Source organism: Haemaphysalis longicornis, unplaced genomic scaffold (genome assembly GCF_048455015.1).
Source record: "Haemaphysalis longicornis isolate Haplotype H1 unplaced genomic scaffold, Haemaphysalis longicornis Haplotype H1 scaffold_12, whole genome shotgun sequence".
Classification (NCBI taxonomy): Eukaryota; Metazoa; Arthropoda; class Arachnida; order Ixodida; family Ixodidae; genus Haemaphysalis; species Haemaphysalis longicornis.
In genome coordinates this window covers 86,959,486-86,980,819 of record NW_027526225.1, presented here as the reverse complement: position 1 = coordinate 86,980,819, position 21,334 = coordinate 86,959,486, and the positions used below count along the sequence as shown (strand labels likewise).

The 21,334-nt window shown below is 48.1% G+C and overlaps 1 protein-coding gene across 2 annotated transcripts in view; it reads left to right on the top strand.

The window, feature by feature from the left end:
* Positions 1-21,334, top strand: part of Pur-alpha (Purine-rich binding protein-alpha) — a 138,845-nt gene that overhangs the window by 60,130 nt on the left and 57,381 nt on the right. Inside the window, exon 1 of one of the 2 annotated variants that reach the window (XM_077693660.1) lies at positions 6,924-8,010. The exons of the other annotated variant lie outside the window; for it this stretch is intronic. Coding sequence (XP_077549786.1) covers positions 7,956-8,010 — 55 coding nt within the window. The 5' untranslated portion in view covers positions 6,924-7,955. Of the gene's footprint in view, positions 1-6,923; positions 8,011-21,334 lie in introns of those variants that run through there. 2 annotated transcript variants of the gene reach the window in all.

Sequence of the window (21,334 nt, the reverse complement as noted above, 5' to 3'; positions counted from 1 at the left end):
CCCAAGTCGAGCCCGGCGTTCTGTCGAAGGGCGTCCCGCAGAGGCTTCGAAAACCAAGTGGTTTAAATAGTCATAACCGTTCGAAACTCGTGAAACGCTGGCGCGTGTCATACATGTCCCCGTTGTGTAGCGCATGAAAAAAAAAAAAAAAAAAAAAAAAAACTGCAGTACTTTTGACGCAAAATATATGCAATATACCTGCAGCACCCGCGTTCATGTTGTTAGGAACTCTCGTTGGGTTGGTTTTTGCCATAGTAAGTGAAAAAAAGCGGCAGTGCAACGCCGGCACGTGCGGGAGGAAAAGCAAGCACAAAAAATAAAAATAAAATAATAACAGAACTCTCGCTGGCGCTGTTTCAGGCAGGGGTCGCGCGAGCACTGCGGAGGCGGGAAATTCGAAGTGCACTGGGTGGTAGCAGTGAACGGATAACGGCGCTACAGCCCATTATGGCGTAAGATCTCTAGCCTTATTATGGCGAGTCACTGCTCTGCACTTCCGTCAGCTTTCACGTTGAGTGAAACGGCTTTAATTAAAAAAAAAAAAAAACGCGCTTGTTCTGGCGTGGTTATTTTTCGCGCGCTCGAAAGTGGTGCGATTTTTAGCGCTCACTGATGGGATTTTTAAACTACGGAAAGAACCTTTTGCTTAAATGAGAGAGAGAGAGAGAGAGAGAGAGAGAGAGAGAGAGAGAGAGAGAGAGAGAGAGAGAGAGAGAGAGAGAGAGAGAGAGAGAGAGAGAGAGAGAGAGAGAGAGAGAGAGAGAGAGAGAGAGAGAGAGAGAGAGAGAGAGAGAGAGAGAGGTGCAGTGGCAGCGTCGTTAAAACCTAGCACGCGAGTGTTGGGGGTGGGGGGGGGGGGGGGGAGAGAGCTTTCTTCAGCCTTGAATTCTTGGCGCCTTGGGGCACCTGCGCAGTTGCTAACTGCGACGCCGACGCAACTATACAAGCGTGACGCGTCTGACTACGTGTGAGGCTGTCGGCTTTCCCGCTGCCGTCATAGTCGTACACGCTTCTCTCTTCCTTCCTTGTAATATGAAACACGCACGCACGCACACGCGCGCACGCACATACATACATCTGGCCCCTTTAAAGTTTCCTTTACTGCTACACGCACAAGCACTCCTGGGAAGATAGATTTCCATATAATCAGCCATACCAAAGCGGGAAGCCCCGTAGGGCCTTTTATTAAATGCCTCCGCAAGACCCGTGTTTTTTCGCTATGAAAAGCAATACATTTAAAGTCGGTTTCACTACTGTGCACAGATGTTTTGCTAGGAAAACGTTCTATTTTTCAGTGGATGCGGAGCTTAAGGACGCGGGTTTGATTCCCTGCCGCGGCGGCCGCTTTTCTGACGGAGGCGAAAAGCGAAAACGCCCGTGTGTTCGAGAGTTCGGCGCACGTTAAAGATCCCCGGGTGGTCAAAATTAATCCGGAGCCCTCCACTATACGGCGCGCCTCATCGCCCGTGAAGCGTGGGCGCGTTAAACCCCGCAATAAATCACTCTTTTTCAGTGGCAATTAAGAGAAATAATATAAACACGTGGACGCCCTAAGGCCTTATACCAAAATGCTTTCTTAAAACACTAGATATTGCTAACGAGCGCTGAATCACGATCCCGTTCAACGGCGGCTACAATTGTCTACACAAGTGCATTGCTGGAGAGACATTTCTTTAGGGGCACAACAGGGAGTCGGATAACAAAGTATAAAGGCACTAGCGCCTTTTATTAACTGCGTTTTCGCATGCAGCAAAGGTGTGACAGATGAAGCGTTACAGATGGGCAGACGGAGTTTCCCGTTGGCACCATATAGAAATGCTTGCGCATTTATATCAGCAATACCGGTAAAGTTATGTTTCCCTTTACACGGGAGTGGCGAGACTGCATGCTGACCAGCTGGGCCCACCTGGTAGCCAAGGCTCAAGGACTTCTCGACTGATAAGACCTCCTCGCGCCCTGCGGCAATCGTTTATTTTTTAAAGACAGAGCTTCGTTAGTGGGCCCCGATGGCGTCCTTTCACAAAACTTAGTGCAGTTCCCCATAGACCGGTTGGTCGACCGAAAAGCTCTGACAAGATCTCTGGGCACACAGCGCGTGCGTGAAACGGGGCTTCCATTGGGTCAGAACGGTTACTTAAAAAAGAAAAAAAAAATAATGGTTCTAGGTAAGAAAATACACGCATCCATCATAAAGAAGGAGTACAACATTATGTACGGTTCAGTGCTAAAAAAGACAGGGACTAGAAAAGACAACACAAGAGCTACACAAGTACACAAGGACACAACACAAGTACAACAATATACCTTTACCTTGTAAACCACGTATCGGTGAACATTTAGATCGCTCGTATGCACGCGTTTAGTGCGCGAAAAATCGTCGCATGGGTTCTATCTTCGTTTCCAATTTGGGTCTTTGAAGGTTTTGGCACACTTTTGACGCAGTTTTTATGTTAGAAAACTTTCGCTCTTTTCTCAACTTTCTTCAGAGAGGAATGAGAAAGGTTTTGGTCTCAATAGACGTTTATTTCTTTTCGGGGTCCGAACTCGCAGCGGAGTGACTTGCCAGACCCTATGTCACCAACGCAATGATTTCTGGCGTCTCGTCTAGGCCGTTGTGCAATGATGCGAATTCGCTGGATTCCAACATGCCTAGCCTCTGTACGGAACAGTTAAATTTACTCGTGTGGGGCAAATCCCGTCGAGTACACGCGGGTTGGGCGATAAATGGCGCTTCCGCATTAATTGTTTAATCAACGCGAGTTAAATGTGTGTACGTCCCGCTGACAGTGATTCCGCTCTCTGTTGAATTAACGGTGCTGCTGGATATTTGCCTTTATTAATGGCGAATGAAGCGTTGCTTCATTTGAATTTATTGCTGCCTACAGCGGTAATTCGATGCTAATGCGAACTTCGCTTCACAGCAAACGCTATATACTAAAAAACCCTCGTCATACTAAAATCACTTTGTAGCGTGTTATGGTCCTTATTGTTGTACATTTGGAGCGAGTCGTCTCCGCGTTTAAAGAAGCTAGTTTTTGTTCTGTGGACCTTGTTATAACGGTAATTTACTGTATTTATTTGAATCATAAATACTGCACAAACTACAGGGATTCTTGGGGCTACTATGTAGACTCGACTGTTTTGAACCACATCTAGAAAACTTGTCCGCTTAATATCGAACTCGCATATCTCGGAATATTGATGACATCGGACAGCCTGAACATCCCTTTGAAAGTTTTGTTATACGTTGTGAATTGCTCGTATCGAATTATTGACTATTTTATTATGTCGAACAATTCTCACTGCGGAGTTCGATATGCACGCGTAGGACTGTATAACGAGCACTTTCGTCTCGTCCACAATTGAACATCGCTTCCGCACAAACTCGCACATCTGCAATCCAGGTAGCATTGTTAAGTTAAATGTCGCTGCCGTAATACGTTGAGTGGAATCTGCACGTCATATGTGTCTGCACAGCCATGACCCTCTCGAATTTGGATTGAATGGGTGAGTTACATGTTCAAAATGGCGCTCAACATTTGAATAGCGAATGAAGCTGTAACTGTTACGCTATGTTCATACCACCGACGCAAAAGCCATATCGTGGTCTGTGGACGTTAAAAAACGGCATGTCACGCAGTTCGGTTGGCTGAGACGTGAAATGACGTCATTCTTTGAAGTTATTACGACAGTTGCGGCAACAGTCTGAACCCGGCCTTCAGTTGACATATGCGGCTGCGTTGACCGTTCGACTGCAGTTCATTGGCGCCAAATGGAACCCCCACGGAACTAAAAGGTTCCATCAAATAATGTTCCACCAACTAGCCTGACACTAAGCTTTACTTAAAAGGGGGCGGGGCTTTGAAGACAAAGTACAAGTTTGGGTCATTGAAAGCACTGCTATGACCCGATAACGACGACACCAATATTTTCGCCAGCTTCAAACAAATAATCGAGATATCAAAGAAAGCTTATCAAGCAGTGGCAACTCCGCAGACACTTTTGGGCGATTCCTACAAGACGTTACAAAACGTTGTTTGTATGATTGTCTGCCGCTGATCTAGGACACCCACCAGAAACTTGACTGGGCTTCTAGTTTCGTTTTGATCGTATCATTTGAATGTCAACGTGCCGTTAACACGCGACTAATATTACGCCACTCCGGCCCATGACACGTCACTGTAGCGCGAAATTTGAAATTTTTTCTCCCAACATTTTCGCGTTTTTTTTTTTTTTTTTTTTGCTTAAAAACATCTCCTTTCGGAGCTGGAATGGCGTTGAGTGAGCTACCAAAGGCGAGTTATTTAGATATGAACAAAGCTGTATTTTAGCTTTATGGCCCCTTTAAAGGCCAAAATGTTTACAGTGCGTATGCAGAACGCATTTTTTGTTTTTAGATAAGGATTACACACGCACTCCTCCACCTGTAGCTGTGCAGAGATAGCGTCGACGTCGGGCCCCCAAAACACGGCCAGAGTCAACTAAGCGCACAGCTGGCGCGTGTTCAGTCAATTCTCCCTTGTTTAGTGCGTAGTTCTGTTGAGGCACACATATCTTTCATGCAGGCATGGATCGTCATTCTTCTCGTCCAGCTGCACAGATCTCCGTGGTAAGGAAAGTCGAGTGATACCGCGCACATATAAAGAGGCGAACACGTAAGGGATGTCATCACAAATACGACAAACTACGTGTTTTGAGCCACCCTCATGCTATACGCTTTTCTCTCGGCTAAGTTGCCGCATAAGCGATTTTTTTCTTTTTTTGGTGGTGATTGGCTGGAACGCAAGCGATGGTAGCTTGATGTAGTGACGGGAGCTTGAGTTCTTTATTAGCACCCGCCGCGGTGGCTCCGTGGCTAAGGCGTTGTGCTGCTGAGCACGAGGGCGCGGGTTCGATTCCCGGCCGCGGCGGCCGCTTTTCTGGTGGAGGCGAAAAGCAAAAACGCCTGTGCGTATGAGATTTCGGCGCACGTTAAAGATCCCCAGGCGGTCAGAATTAATCCGGAGCCCTCCACTACGGCGCGCCTCATTGCCTGCGTTGCGTCGTCGCGTTAAACCCTAAAGTCAATCAATCGACCTCTTTATTAGCCTCCGTGACATTTGCCCGTGCGATTGAGGCGTGTAATGATTGATCTCGGCAGAAATATCTTCAAACATGCGCGTCAAATGGGATGGCTCCTTGTGTGTAGTGCGCCTATTCAAATATTTCTGCCAATGCCTTCAACGCGCAGTCGGCGACGTTGCTGTGCCGCCGAAAAAGCAAATGCCGCCTTCGATCGGTACACGCACGCGCAGTGCGCCTGTGCTGCCGGTGCAAAGCGCTCGCAGATGAGCGGCTCGTTTTTGTGTGCGCCCGCGCATCTGAAAGAAAGAAAGCAGTGAGGGCGGGAGAGGAAAGCCGGCGGTTTTATTTTGGGATTCGATTGCTGGCCGAAGGAACGGTAGAACAAAAAAAAAAAAAATAAAAACAGCTAGTTCGAGGGTATCGCTGGAACGGCGGTCGGCCGGTAGCGGGAGGTGGCGGAAGCGTCCCGGACGCTGTTACGCGATTGGCCGCGGAGGCTGCTGCGGAAATGACGTCACGGGTCGCTTCCGTCGTCTGCAGAACGTCTGCTGCGGCGTTTTGCCGGCGGCGCGCGCCCTTGTACCGCCCCTTCCTCTCCGTTTCTGTCGTGTGGTGCAGGCATGGGTGCAGGAAAGGGTAGCCGGTTGCCGGAGGGCGCCTTGAACTTCAGCCGCCGACAGGGATTATTGTCTCGCTAGAAATGGCTAATATAAATAACGGTAAATTAGCTTTCCCGCTCATTGCGGGGACTTTGAAGGGGTGGTCATTAGCGCGTGGTATACCCCTACGCACTTTAGCGTCGGAATGATTACACCGAAATTAAGCTAATCTGTTGAAATTTTATCGTTTATCGCTGTATTTTTTTTTTTGTTGCGCGGTAGATTTCGTTGTGAACTTGTAGTTCTATACATGGTCGGCTTTTTGAGGACTGTTTAACCGTTTCGATGTCGCGCGACAGGACAACCAAGCATGCATGTTTATTTACCCTATCGGAGAAAAACGTCGGGGCGTCAAATGTGGCTCCCGTCTTTTGCTGCCGTTGTTACTGCGTTTTCTCCCTGCAGTCGCTGTCGGGTCTTAATGCTTCCAGCTCGAGATAAATTGAGCGCAGTTGGTGGGGAAAACAAGCTCCTCTTTGCTATTGGCTGCTTCCAGTAACGTGGGTACCGCCACTGGGCAGACGTAGCGTAGCACAATCTCAGGTTCAGCGCTAGGAAACCATACTTTGGCGGCTCAGCACAGACAACTTTTTCTGGCTGCTGACTGTTTCATATTATTTTTTGTCTGTTGAAAAAAATAAAAGGCGTCTGTTGTTTTAATGCCTGTTTAAGTACTTCAAAAACAAACGAAAGGAGCTTGCTATTCGTTTTATAACCGGAGCCTGCTATACCTTTTCAATTCGTGATTTGGTGTGTTGATTCAGCTGCGCACTTAATTGTTCTGTTTGCCGTGTGTTTCAGTTTAAGGACGCCCGTTCCATTTGACTATTGTGAAGGCCGTTGATTCATTTTAACGGCTGCAAACTGCAGTGACGTCGACGGGTTCGCTGTCTGGTACAGCCTCACGCGCGCATTTCCTTGTCTTTCGGCTCCTGCCGGAGAACCTTTTGTGCGCTTGACGGACCGCCGTCGCGCGACGGGAGGACCAGCTTGGCGCGAAACATAAAGGCGTCTCGCCCGCGAGACTGTGCGCGAGACTGCGGCGCCAAAGAAGCAAACGCGTGCAGAGAGAAGAGCGGCTCGCAGCAGGAAACAAATACAAATCAGCTGCTCTGCGTCTGTGGCCGTAGTTGAGGCCCTCTCCGTTGGCCGCCGGCGCGGCGCTGCGGTAGCGCGGCCGACGCTGGCGGCTTCCTTGCCGCCGACGCAGACGGGTTCGCAGACGACGGGGCGTGAAGCAGACGACGGGAAGGGGTGAGGAGCGCGGGGCCGTTTTGGTCGGTTGGCTGGACAACGGCTGGTGCAGGCAAGGCGTAGCAGCAGCTGGGTTTGTTGTGTAGTACGGCGGCGTGGGGCCGTGGCCGGTGTGTCTGTCTGTGGTCGAGTCGGCTCGCAACCTGGAGGTCTTGGTCCGCACCGGGTCCGTGGCTATCTCAAGAGACGACGGGCGGGAGTTTGTGAGCGAGCTTTGAAGCGGCCTTTCGGGCTCGACTCTTGTGGGACAGCGAATCGGACGTTTCGTCGACAGGCATTCGCTGTTTCGGTCGTCAAGTGGAAGACGTTTGTCGCGTAAGAAGACCGGGAAGAAACTACTCACAAGCGAAGTCGCAGGGTGCAAAACAAAAGTCGAGGACTATTGCGACGGAATTCGTTCAAGTCGAAGCTGCCGGGTGTAGAAGTACGCAGCCGCTAAAAGAAGGAAACGAACGGCTATTTTTTTCTTCTCTTGTACGGCGATCATTTGGTGGGCCTACTGCTCGAACAGAGAAGTATTCGAACATGGCGGAAAGAATACCTCTGTGACGACTGGCCAGGAGCTGTCTTCTGCGGCAACAACGGCTGTCGGTCCACCACGCCTGCCGGTAACGCCACCGACAAGGCTGAAGCTGCCAGCGAAACAAAATATGGTGCCAAAGGATTCGGCGTGCCACGGAAGTACGATGAAATAGGCGGGAACGAATTTGAACATCGAACCTTTCGTGGACACAGTGACCGTGGGTGCGTGGAGTTTATGTATCGGCCGCTGTTGAGAAGTGAGATATCGAGAATAAGTGGCATTTGTTTAGAAAGGTGTCAACGTAGGGGTAGGAATCAACGACCATAAGTTTACCGTCGAACTGCTCTTTCAACTTCACATCACTCTTTCGTGACTTCTTGAGGGAGGGACACTGATCATTTGATACAGCACCGGACAATTTCTGGACCAAACAAAAAATTTGCGAAGACGTCTTGATGCCGGCCGGATTCATGATGGATATATCCCGCCATTCCTCGTCAAGCGAGCTCGGTAAGTTATTTACGCATGACCTCGTAGTTACTCTAAAGGCGTGGATGCTGGTGTAGGTGGATACTGGGCTGATGAAGATACTGGTGTAGGTACATACTGGACTGAGACATATTCTGGTGTATTTGGAGTATGGGCTGAGATAGATAGGCGTTGGTGTAGATAGATACTGCGCTAAGGTAGTAAGTACTGGTGTACGTAAATACTGGGCTGAGGTACTATGTACTGGTGTATGCAGGGCTGAGTAGAGTATGTACTGGTGTATGCTGGGCTGAGTTAGATTCGGGTGTATGTGGATACTGGGCTGAGGTAGATAGGCACTGGTGTAGGCAGATGCTGGGCTGTCGTAGATGCTGGTGTAAGTAGATACTGGGCTGAGGTAGATGGTGAATACTGGGTTGAGCTAGATAGATACTGCTGTAGGCAGATACTGGACTGAGTGCGTTGGTAGCTTAGTCTTCTACGGTTTCATTCGTTTTCATACACACACCTCTCCTAACAGCAGCAAAAAAAAAAAAAAAGCGTTTTGCCTTCAGTAAAAACACGATGTCAGCGAGAACCTCGCGGCATTCTCCCGGAAAATTCTCGTCGCTGCGTACTCGTTTAGCGAGTAGCTCAAATATCCCCCGGGAATGCGCTCTCTTCCTGTAGCCACGCTAACTATACGCCGTGGCTCGCTTTAGTCACGTGAGTACCGGCGAAGTGATTAACACGAGCTGATGTCACGCGAGAATCCCAGTGACTTCCGCAATGCCTGCCCTCCCAAGTGCGGCAGCTGCGCCAAGAGAATCGTCGCCTAACATTTCGCTTCGTCGGCGCGCTAACGTCACTTAACGAGACTTGCTCACGCCGGCGACTTCCGTGAATCTCTCTCCAAACCGTCGTCGCTCCATTCGAAAAGCTAGTTTCGTCACAACTTGGCCTGGTGCCTGGAACGTTCGGCGCAGTTTATTGGACGTTAGCGTGACTAGTTTTTTTTTTTTGCGTTTTCTTTTTGTCTGGTTTGGAGAGGGGTAAGGGTGATGTGTAGGAGAGGAGCACTTGGCTGCTTGCATGCAAGACAGCCACGTCTGAACCATCTCTAGTATACTTCCGTGATGTCGCAACGCCTCGTTGAAATTCGTCCACTCTTAACCGTTTCTACAATCTCGATACTCTCCTCTTAGCGATGCGGTGCCTGTTACGCGCTGAATCGGAATAGGACACGCCTGATTCAATTCGTGGCATATGGTTACGCAGCAGCTGTTTTTTTTTCGTGCTGACGTATTGGAAAGCCGTATTTTCTCTGAGAGCAACGAAAAAAAAAAACTTTGACAGTAGAATGGGACGAGCCGCAGCAACGCGAATGAGACGAAAATAGAAAAAAAAAAAAAAAAAGAAGCCCGAAGTGACCATCGAGCAGGCAACCAGACGACGGCCGATTTGTCGGCGCGCGCGGGAGTGCGCAGTAGAGCTGCGCAGGTGCGACGCGTGTGTAGTGGTGGTGGGTGGTGGGAAGGGTAAGCAGACGCAGAGGGCGAGAGCGAACGCGACGATGTAAATAGGTACAAGCGAAAAGCGCGTGTAAAATTTTATTTCTTGCTCATTTGCGTCTCAGATGACGATTGCAACAAAAAGAAAAAAAAAAGGAAAAGCCGCCACCGGCTGTGTGCGGTTCTTTGTCGTCTGCTGCAGCATTGCTCGCGCTCGCGATGATCGTCTGTTGGCGTGCTTTTTTTTTTTTTTTTCCGCTCGTGCTGCAACGGCCGAGCGAGCGGGCTCGTTGTGATTTGAATGTTGACGCGGGAGCGCATATTTTATGCGCGGTGAGGTTAGTCTTAGCGACGGAAAAGTGGCTTCTTTTCGTGGGGATGCGACGTGTTTTTCTTTTTTCTTTTTTTTTTTCCTATCCTGGATCGCGTGCTCGCTCGCGTTGCGCGCTGCCCAACAGACGATATTTTTCGCGCCGATGCGTACATCGTCTCCGTCTGCTTGCTCGTTGAAGATCGTCTGCTACAGATTTCTGGCGGGTTCCAGCGAAGCGGGTTTTTCGAATATGCGAAGCGGGCGCTGTCCGCCGTGTTGATGTGTTTTTGCAGCGACCGCGGCAAATTAGCATTCCACTCGTCGGCAGGAGGAGATTTGCACGGATAATCCCCGCTCAATCATTGGTTTTTCTATTTCGCATGCAGGGGTCGTGAACTATTCAGGTTCCTCGCGTGTTTTTCCTTTTTTTTAGTTATTTGCGAAAGTTGTGCGTGACAAGTTTGTTTTTGCTTTTATTTCGCCCAAGACCAACGCAAGTTGTTAGAGGTTGTGACGCTGCCTGAGCGATCAATGCATTCAGCGCGTGTTTCCAATGCTAACAGTTGTTTATCGATTGGCACGTACGGATATGCGGTTTTTATTTGATGTTATTTCCAACTGTCGGCCACTGTTCGCTAGCGTTTTATTTTGAATTTGAGCGTGTGAGCGCGCTTTTTCGTGGGCGTGTTTTGCAGTGTTAATGAGCCAACAATCGCACATTCAGTGTGTACGCCCCGTTTATCGCTTCATGCAGATGTTCTGCTTAGCACTGGGGTGCACTCGATGCACGTACTGCACACTTTTAAGAGCAAACAAGTAGGTTTACTGACTCCATGAGAGCTGTACGCATGATTTGTGAAAGCATGCGAACACTCGCGGAATAGGAACCCCAAAGGGCGTTTCTGGCGTAATCACCAACTTTTGCTGTGGCCGTACTGCGGGAAAACTGCGATTATAAAAACAGTCGTTGCCCTGTCACCTTCGTTTGTTTTTCTTTTTGCGATCCCATGGTCGGTGCATTTTATAACACCAGTTCTTTGTCAACAACACTCCACGTTTCGAAGAATTGTGTAAATCAGTTATTTTTATTCCTAACCGTTTTGTAATTTCACACTGAAGCTCCTGGAAAAAGAAATCAAATGCTTGTAGAAAGTTCACAGCTGCTACCTTTGGCAGGTTTATTAGCCGTTGTTGTTTGTGTTTTGACATATGTTGCGTAGAGCGAGGAGAAAATCTCGTTGAAAGCGTGCCACTTAAGCACGCTGATCAATGAAATTCGTTCATTCGATGTCGGAATTTTGTTTATTGAAAGTTTCATTTGCTGAGGAACTCTTTTTATGCTTACGAATTCAAACTTCTTAAGCTGTTGATCGTGCAAGGGAGGATTCCGAGTAACATTTTTCATGATAATATAGTTGTCTTGTGCTGCCGTCCTCTCTCTCTCTCTCTCTCTCTCTCTCTCTCTCTCTATATATATATATATATATATATATATATATATATATATATATATATATATATATATATAAATTGGCCATTGGTTTTCTTGCGGTTACTTGTTCCTGCTGATGAAAATTACTCGAGCCGGAATGAATTCTTCTAACTCGTGAACCTCATACCGACATAAAGCTCATGTGAAAACCCACAAGTTCTGTTCGTATTGCTACCTGATCTGGGTTCAGTACCCAGTACTACCACCTTTGTTTTATTTTGGAAATGTGTGTACTAGAATGTTGACGCATGCGCAGCATATCATACGGGTTGGGCGCTAGCTGCTAAAGGAATTCAACACGCGTAATGAGGTTATCATCTCGAAAATAAGTACTTTCTTGCTCGCATTGAAAGAGACACGTGCAGTGGAACGGCGGTGTGTTGCATTTCATGGGCCGAGGAGGACGCGTGTGTTGTTAGGAGCCGCGATGACAGGAAACTGTAGTAAATCCTCGTTTTAACGTCGAAATCTCTTTATTCGAAGAGCTTATGTTCCTGCACTGCAGTGTGGAGCGCCCATCCTACCTCCTTTTAACGAAGTATTGCCTATAACCAAATGCCAGGAACTTGTATAATGCATCTGTTCTTATGTAATCTACGAATCAAAGTGTTAACGTTGCCTCCAGCGATCGCGCCAAGTGAACGTTGGTAATATGTGAACACAGCCAAGTGTCATTTGTGTCGTAACCTCGTGCAGAACTTTCGGCTTGTGTCTATCTTCCGGCGGACAAAACTGTAGGCAATTCTAAGGCCCACGCGTGGCGACTTCTTCAGACAGGCACCTTTTCAAATCCTGCCGTCCAGACCCACGTCCACCTAACTCTACACCCTACTTCGGCCTGCTGCCTATGTGGCGGTCATGCTAAGGTATCTCATATCGTCTGGGCTAGCCCCCCAAAAAAACTTTCCCGAAATACCCTCCCAGGAACGACGGGAGGCCGCGCTGCGCAATTCGGACCCTGACTTACAGGCCCGCTTGGTCGCCAGGGCTGCCGAGGTTGCTGTTCAGATCACGGTGACAGCCATCAACGCGATCTAACCACCAGCATCGCTTTCAACATGCATTAACTGGTACTCTCGGAAATAAAGTTTGTGCTTGGCTTCGGCCGCAGCGCGACACGCGAGGCAAGACAAGGAAGCAACCCTCTTTCTGAGCCGTTCTAAACTAAGGAGAGAAAAAGAAATGTACCTTCAGAGTGGTGCCGAGTTTTTTAGAAACCCCAACTATAGTTTTTATGTCTATTGAAATGCTTTATAACTTGCTTTATTTTGGTGTTCGTATTCCGATCATCACGTCCTGCGCTCGCTAAGTTGGCTTTCCCTCATTGTGACCCTGTTTGCAGTGAAGCACCCTTCGCAGGCACGCTCGGCGGACGGCGCGAAAGCGATGTAGTCTCCGTTCATCCCGCCGTCCGTCGGCGGGAAAATAATTCGTACAGATTTCTTTTTCAGTGGAATTGCTCAAAACGCATGACATGACGACGTGTGATAGTTTTTTTTTATACACAAACGCAACCGTACGCACACGCTCAATCCGCTTATTCAGTACGTAAGGCAGACGTGTTTGCTTCTTTTGAACACTATGGCCACGGAGGAGATCCTTATTGAAGGGAAAGCTTTAAGTGCCCCACTCTGCTAAAAACCGTCGTTGTCGCAGCTGTTGTCTGGTGTAGAAAACGGTCGCTGCTGTAGAAGGAAAGTAAACTTTTGGGGGTTCCCGCCGGATTTGAACCCATGTCTCTAGAGTAGGATCCGGGTGCTTTAGTGTTGGGCTACCTCGCCCGTCGCCAGTAGTTTGCCTAATGCGTGCCGCGTGACAAGTGAACGTGGCGTCACGTGAGTATAACTGGCGCACGCCAGCCACCGAGAGCTCTTGATTCTGGGGATGCTGTCTCGGGAAGTGTGACCAGTCTGCTTGGCGAAACGAACGAAAACGACAAGAGACGCAAACACGATGTTGCAGTAAAGAACTATTTGATAAGTATCGCCAGGCTTTCTCCTTCAAAGCGCGTAAGAAGTCTTAAGTGCCCTAGGAATTTTTCTACTCTACTGTGTCTCTCCGACGTGGAGTGGGATGGTATTTTCCTCCCCACAACGTAGGAAGTTTACTTGTTACTGGAGCCGGATACGACTGTCAAATTCGATTGATTGATTGATTGATTGATTGATTGATTAATTGATTGATTGATTGATTGATTGATTGATTGATTGATTGATTGATTGATTGATTGATTGATTGATTGATTGATTGATTGATTGCAGGGTTTAACGCGCCGACGCAACGCAAGCGATGAGGTGCGCCGTAGTGGAAGGCTTCATATTAATTTTGACTACCTGGGGATCTTTAGCTTGCGCCGAAATCTCGTACACACGAGCGTTTTTGCTTTTCGCTTCCATCGGGAAAGCGGCCGCCGCGGCCGGGAATCGAACCCGTGTCCTTGTGCGACTGGCCAATTTCGCTGCTGGCGTTGGTTAGTCCTCTCTCGGTCTGTTGAGGAGAAGCTCGTTACTGTCTCGTCCGCGTCAAAGACGTTGCCGCCTAATTGGTCGCTCTCTAGTAGGCGTTCGGGAATGATTCCGGGCCCGTAGCGAGCTGTAGTCAGCGCCGATAGATTCCGTTTCACCGGGCGCACCTAGAGGAGATGCGGGAAAAAGCTAGCGCTGCCTGCCGGCCGCTTTTATACGCCGACAGGTAAAGTTGGCTGGCGTCCTGCGTTAGCTCGTCAATTGATTTGATGAGTTGCGCCGCCACGATGTGTGTCGCAGAATTCTCGGGGATCGCAGAATTCTTAAAATTCCGCAGTGATCTTCCCTCTTCTTTTTATGAAAAAATGAAAGCCCCTTTCTTAGGAGAAAGGCGGTTAAAACGGGAAGCCTTTTCCATGCAAACTGAGTCAAATGAAAGTCCAAAATCCATGTTCCCAAAGTCCAAAGCCAAAGTCAGCATCAACTCAGCCGAAGTTCAAAGCTAACGACGGACCCGAAGGAAATGCTGAGCGACCCTAATCCGATGATGGCGCAATCGGATAGACGTCGGATTCATAATGCGAGGACCCAGGTTCAATTCCGACTTCGGGAAGCGTTTCTCCTGCTCCTCCTTCTTCGTCTTCTTCGTCTTCTTCTTCTTCGTCGTCGTCGTCTTCTTGTTCTTGCTCTTCTTGTTCTTGTTCTTCCTCCTTCTCCTCCTCCTCCTCCTCCTCCTCCATTGCCGCAAGTGAGACAAAAAGAGCTTCATTTTAATAATGAAAACAAGCAAGCACTAAAACGAGCCCAGTGTTGTGAAATAACGGGACAAAGGTCTGGCGAGTGACTTCATTACAAAGCCTTCGCTTATTACGAACACGCGCTTATTACGAACGAAAGCAGCGCGGCTGCCATAGTAAACCTTCCAAGGCGTGCCCAAATACGATATGACTGCCGTAACAACGAAGAGGAAGTAATTAGTCGTCGTCAGTCGTCGAACAAGTGAAGTAGGGCAGGGATTGATCGTAGTAGCTTACCTCTTGCACTCGTACCATCATCGTTTTTGTGCAATGAACACAGGTGGATGCCATTTAGAAAAGCCGAGGGAGTGGGAAACTATTTCGACGGTGGCACAACATGTGCCCCCTCCCCTCCACATACGTCTCATCGCGTACACGAAATTGTGTGCCTCAAACATTCGGCTGTTCACCTAACTGTAAAAGTAGTCGCGGTTATCCTATGTTGCGGAAGAATGGAGTCCGAAGCCACCGCAACGACAGAATAACTGTATTTCAATCACATTGACTTGCTTAGCACTACGATCATGGCGTCCAAATGTTCCTCATCTTTCTCATCTTCTTTTTTCCCTAGCGTCCTCGAGCCATGTCCTCTTCTTCCTCTGGGTTACTTTGCTATGTGCGACACAATAAACTCAACATCCTGTTGCCGTTGTTTCACAGCCGATGTCTTAGGTTCGAATCCACGTGCTGACTTGCTTTTTGAAGCGAAGCTTGCCGTGCCTGGCTGATGGTGTCGCTCGTTGCCTGAAACCACGGAGCAAGAATAAAATAGGAGGCGGAACTAGGCTTCCTAGCGCGGTTAGATAATGTCACAAGCGCTCGTCATAGGTTAAGCTAGCGGTATCTGCCGCGGGTGAAGAAACTGCGCGGCCGCCGCAGTCGGCATTTCACTGCTCAGCCCGGAATAAGTACGGCCGCTATCACTTCGTCCATCAGGTGCCGCTACCCTCTCCTTCGACGTCGCAGCTACGAAGCTTTGCAGTCCGCCTTGGTTTTCATTGGGACATTATCTGGTCACAATTGGCAATAGGCTGTTTCGCCTCCTACACATTTTCTTGCTCCATGCCTGAAACGCACTACAGGAAAGCCAACTTTACTCAACCAAGAAAAAAAAAAAAAAACCCTTTCCGAAGTTAAAATCAAACCTGGGTCCCTCAAGCTTTAAAATCCGGCGCCTATCCGTTTTCGCCATTCCGCCATGGTCGGGGCAGCTTGATTTCGGACTTCGACTTTGGCTCCTGCTGCGTGGTAGATAGCGTGGCGTTTTAACCACCTTTCTCTTAACCAGAGGGCCTTGATTTTTTGTTCTCTGTTTCTCTGTTTCCACTCTAGCCGTGAATGTTGTGAGCCGTGAAGCTCACATTAACACGTAAGGCTTGAAGGTAGCGAAGCTGTACGCGATTTTCACGACCGCTACGAAGGCTGAAGACCACGATTGCAGCCGATTTGCTCCTTCTTCGCTGCCGCAACGACCTGTGCTCCGTCATTGTTGCTTTAAGTGTGAGCTTCCTTCATTTTTTAAAAGTAATAATCATTGGAGATCACCTTGGAGGGGCGTAGCTACGACATGTCTTTCTCGTACCGAGTAAGTGTTGCCACGATTACGGCGAACGCCCGATTTGTTTTCTGGCCATTCTTGGCCAGTCAGAATTTCTAAGTGGATATGCTCGTTCTGGCCTATCTTGGCAAATCTCCCTTAATGGGTATGTTCGGCATTCTTGGCAAATCTCCTTAAGTGGGTATTCTCGGTATTTTCTTGGTATTTTTAACTGCCGACACCAAAAATAATGATTTGCTAAACATATTCGCTGTTAAAATTGTCAGGTGTCACTTCTTTTGGCATGTCAGATATTTTAACTACTTGGCAACGCGGGACCTTCGGCCGCAGCTACAAGGCGGTAAGGGGTTTAACCCAACAAGGAAATGTGTAACCGGACTTCCCGGGGCAAATTTACATCGGCGCATACCTCTGAGTACCGGCATCGTATCCGCATGCATCCCCTTGGCATCGGTCATATCGGCAGGCATTCCGGTAGTAGAAAGTGCGAGGGGGCCCCACAGGATGGCACAAGTTTTGCGGTGTATTTTTTAAGTTACTAAACTGTACTCATTTATTTAACCTGTGCAAAACTGTTAGTAACAAAATATTTTCTATTATCTTGAATTTACCGTGACTCGCATTTTATGATTCAATTGGGGTCGTCGCATAATGTCGCGGTGATTACAGAGGGAACTTTGAATAAATTCAACTCATTTGCTCCACCACTTCGAGTTCGTGTCGACATATCATTAGTGTGTTTTGTCGGCGCGGCCGTTTGAAGTCATATTGACTGGCATGCATGCATACACACACACACACACGCACGCACGCACGAAGTGCATGCGTAACAGCCTTATAATAAGAGCAGCCGGCAAAACGTTTGTCTGCAACAGAGCTTTCGTGTACTTCCAGCCTTCCTGCCTCGCCCGAGCGGGATTCCAAGAAAACTATTGCGGCGTTCTGAAGTTTAAGCCCACCCCCTTTTACAACATGTTTGTAAAGAGTTTGTTTCGGCAGTTTTAAGATGCAACTAATTGAAGTTGGAATCGCTGTTTTAGACGAGCGTTTTACCGACTGTATGCAAGTGTGGCCGGCTATATTAAATCCACAAGTCGTAGTTTTGAAGTTGTCGTTAAGCGACCGCCGCTCACGCACCTCATACGTTGACGGCAATCGAATGCCTGCCTCAAGTATAAAATCAGCCGCCGCGCCGTTAATTTTCCTTTTCCCGTCGATGCTTTCCGACGCGCGATGAAACACCCGAAAGCCCGCGTAAGTGACGCAGTATATCGAGATAAGGGGAAGTAATCCACGTACGCCAACAAACCGTCTCTCTCTGCGCATAATAACCGCCGCCAGTGCGGCAGCTGTGACATATTACAATGGGCAATTGACTTGTCTGCCTGTGAAGATGGATGTGAACCTGAGACGCGCGCGAGGAGGAGGAAAAAAATGCCCGCCTACTGGCTCTTAGCAGCTGCGCGAAGATGTTGAGATGAGAAAGTCTTAAAAAAAAAAAAAAAAAAGGTCGCTTTGAAATGAACGGGTACAATGTGCGTGTAATGAACGTGGTCATTAAAGCAATCTGTGGTCTGGGTGTGACATGATCAGAACGCGCATTGAACTGCGCTGTGTGGTGTCTTTTTCTGTTCGTCCGTTCTTTTTCTTTTTTGCGCGTGTCTTCTGATACTGAACGTGTATTGGCAGTGCAGGGGATGCGCTTTGTCAAGAACGCTTCGACATCTTCGGGCTAAACATCGGGGTCTTTCCCGCCTTCCGTTTAGGTGTATATATTGTGTGGTACGCAGTTTTTGTAGTTTATTTGTTCTTGATATAACGTGAAATATGTAAAAAAATACCTTGCCTCTCTGCTAGTCATTGCTCTTGATTAAAATTGCTGACACGTCTTCAATGATTTGTGGCCTATCTCGTCAAAATTTTGAGAGATTTGGTGCGACGCAAAGAAGTTGGCAAAGGGGAAAATGTGGCAGGTCATTTATTCTACGTGAGACAAATATAGTTTTGGAAACGTTTGAAAGACAGAAAGAAAAAAAGCGGAGAGAAATATGCCCGCAGTGTATACGATCCGAACCCCTCCGTACACACGCATGCACGCACGCGCGTGCGTGCGTATGTGCGTATCCAATATTTAAGCACTGGTTCAATTGCCGTGGAAGCGTTATATGTGGGACCTTTCCATCATTGACTTTACATATCACACAGAGGAGAGAACTGTTTTATCACTGGATGTCTCTAGACCTAAAGCACATCACTTACGTCGTTAGGGTAGCCGGCTCAAGTTCTCATCAGTTCAGTCTTTTCTTTTTTTTTTTTTTTCTTTGCCAAACTTTCTCAACGTAGGTGAACTCCTTCGCGTAATTTCCCAGATTGGGGAGCTAGGCTCTGGTAAAGCCGCCTTGGGCTGCAATGCCTTCTTGACGAAACTCGGAATACAACACTGCAATTGGTCCTACGCGCTGCGGCCGCATTAGCGATCAGCATCACGCCTCAAGGAACAGTCGTCGTCAACGTCGGCCGCTGGATTTTTAGATGCGACTGCATCTCATTCACTCGCCTTGTCCCTCCATACGGCGTTGTCCGTCGACACCCCTCCCCCTACACTATAAAAAAAATAGCTAGCGGCGCCCGGTTTCGATCCCACGACCCTGTGGGCAGAACGCGAGGCACATGGTGCTCTTCCCACTGCACCATCAAACCGAGACAGAATCAAATGCTACGAACGCGCCTTATATCCTTGACTCATTCAAACTACGTCAAGAAGCTACTGATACAACGCATGATGGGGCAATGATTAACACTTGCAATAAAAGAAAAGAAGCTCCCACTTACAGCAACAATGATGGAGTAAAGGTCGTTGCGACAGCGAAGCCCCAAGCATACCACTTAGAGAGATCGACCAAGATTGGCTAATAAAACATAATAGTAATCATAAAACATAATAATCATACGCGCTCCCGACACGTTTCACGCGATTTCAGAATCAATCCAACGGAAACACCCAGTGAACCCCACGATGCGTCGCATCTACACAGGGTTCCCCTCGCGGGGAGGTGGGCGCAATTTTTTTAGCCGAGTGCCATTCAAACGAGTCCGCCGCTTTCACGCTCGGTAGGATGTACGTGGCAGCCATGGGACGCGATCGGCGGCGTTTGCTGTTTTTCTCCAGCTACCGATGTTGATGCCTGTACCTTGGAGTGTGTTTTCGTCTTTGCGGGGGGCTCCTGCGACAACCAAGGCCACCCGATCGCTCTTCTTTCTGCGCACGCGTCGAATGTATCGCTCGCCCCTCGTATTACACGTATGCGCACATGCACGCGTGGTTGGTCTCCTTCCATCTCAATGACGGCGGCTCCAACTTAACAGGAGCAGCCGCTACGATTTTTTTTTTTTATGCGGTGAATTGTGGTGTTCCGAGGGTGGCGTTGGTAGAGGGTTCAGGTAAAAAAATTGCTTTACTCCGGCAGTGATGTGTCGCTTTAAGTGCACACACACTTTATTTCATGTATATATAAGCAGACGCTTCTAAAAAAAGTTCTTTTTTGTTCGGCGTTTCAGCCGAAGGCAAACTTTCGCTTTCTCAGGGTTAAACTTGTCCTGTGACGGAAATCTCGATAAGTACACAGTATTTTTCCAAGCGTCGTGCATATATACTTTTTCTATGTTTTTACGGCTACCAAACACACCCCTCGTGTGTGTGTGTGTGTGTGTGTGTGTGTGTGTGTGTGTGTGTGTGTGTGTGTGTGTGTGTGTGTGTGTGTGTGTGTGTGTGTGTGTGTGTGTGTGTGTGTGTGTGTGTGTGTGTGTGTGTGTGTGTGTGTGTGTGTGTGTGTGTGTGTGTGTGTGTGTGTGTGTGTGTGTGTGTGTGTGTGTGTGTGTGTGTGTGTGTGTGTGTGTGTGTGTGTGTGTGTGTGTGTGTGTGTGTGTGTGTGTGTGTGTGTGTGTGTGTGTGTGTGTGTGTGTGTGTGTGTGTGTGTGTGTGTGTGTGTGTGTGTGTGTGTGTGTGTGTGTGTGTGTGTGTGTGTGTGTGTGTGTGTGTGTGTGTGTGTGTGTGTGTGTGTGTGTGTGTGTGTGTGTGTGTGTGTGTGTGTGTGTGTGTGTGTGTGTGTGTGTGTGTGTGTGTGTGTGTGTGTGTGTGTGTGTGTGTGTGTGTGTGTGTGTGTGTGTGTGTGTGTGTGTGTGTGTGTGTGTGTGTGTGTGTGTGTGTGTGTGTGTGTGTGTGTGTGTGTGTGTGCGCGCGTGCGCGCGTGCGTGCGTGCGTGCGTGCGTGCGTGCGTGCGTGCGCAATATCGATGAAGAAGAAGACGAAGAGGTCGAAACGTTGAAATAAACAGTCTCCGAAGAGCGTACTTTTACTTTGTGTATATATTAAGGCTGGGCATCTGTTAAAATTTTTAATCCGAATTATTGGCTTCCTTTAATCAGCTAATTAATTGATTAATCGGTTCAGCTCGTTAAGGAATAAAAAAATGACCGAAAATAATATTGTATGAACAATAATAATATAATAATAATAATAATAATAATAATAATATCAATATGCTCATCGGCCGGTTCATAGACATTCGAAATGAGGTAAGCAGGTCATCATCATGGCGCTGATGCAGGCGAGACGCTTCGCACCGCGTTCGTCACTGACACTCTCTTAGAATCAGAAATGGAGGCACTCGAAGTAATTGCAGGGGGCACCGATTAATCGTGGTTTACATACGCCAGAGTTAGTTTATACAACGGCCAAACGGTGCGAGTGCCCGCTCGCCGATTTTTTTTTAACGTGCCAATTTTCATTACTAGTAGCCATTTTCTTGGCTGCCTAAGCTATAAACTTTGTTTTAAAGCTCCCTCTGTCACTTAAAAAGCTTGTATTTAATGAATGCGTGCTTCCGGTACTGACTTCCGGTGCTAAAACTTGGGGTCTCACCAAACGACTTAAAAGGAACTTAAATAGGCCTAACGGGCCATGGAACGCAGAATGTCAGGGGCCACGCTGAAGGATACGAAAACAGCCGCATGGATTAGGGAACAGACTAAGGTGGAGGACATTTACTTTAAGTTAAGCTTAGGAAATGGGCATGGGATGGTCACGTACTGCGTATGAGGGACACCAGGAGGGCCGTCAGTTTAACCGAGTGGCTGCCAGTAGACCGCGAACGCAATAGGGGCCGGCCGAGGACTCGTTGGCGAGATTAGCTACGAAAATTTCGGGGAAAGCATGGACTCAGCTAGCACT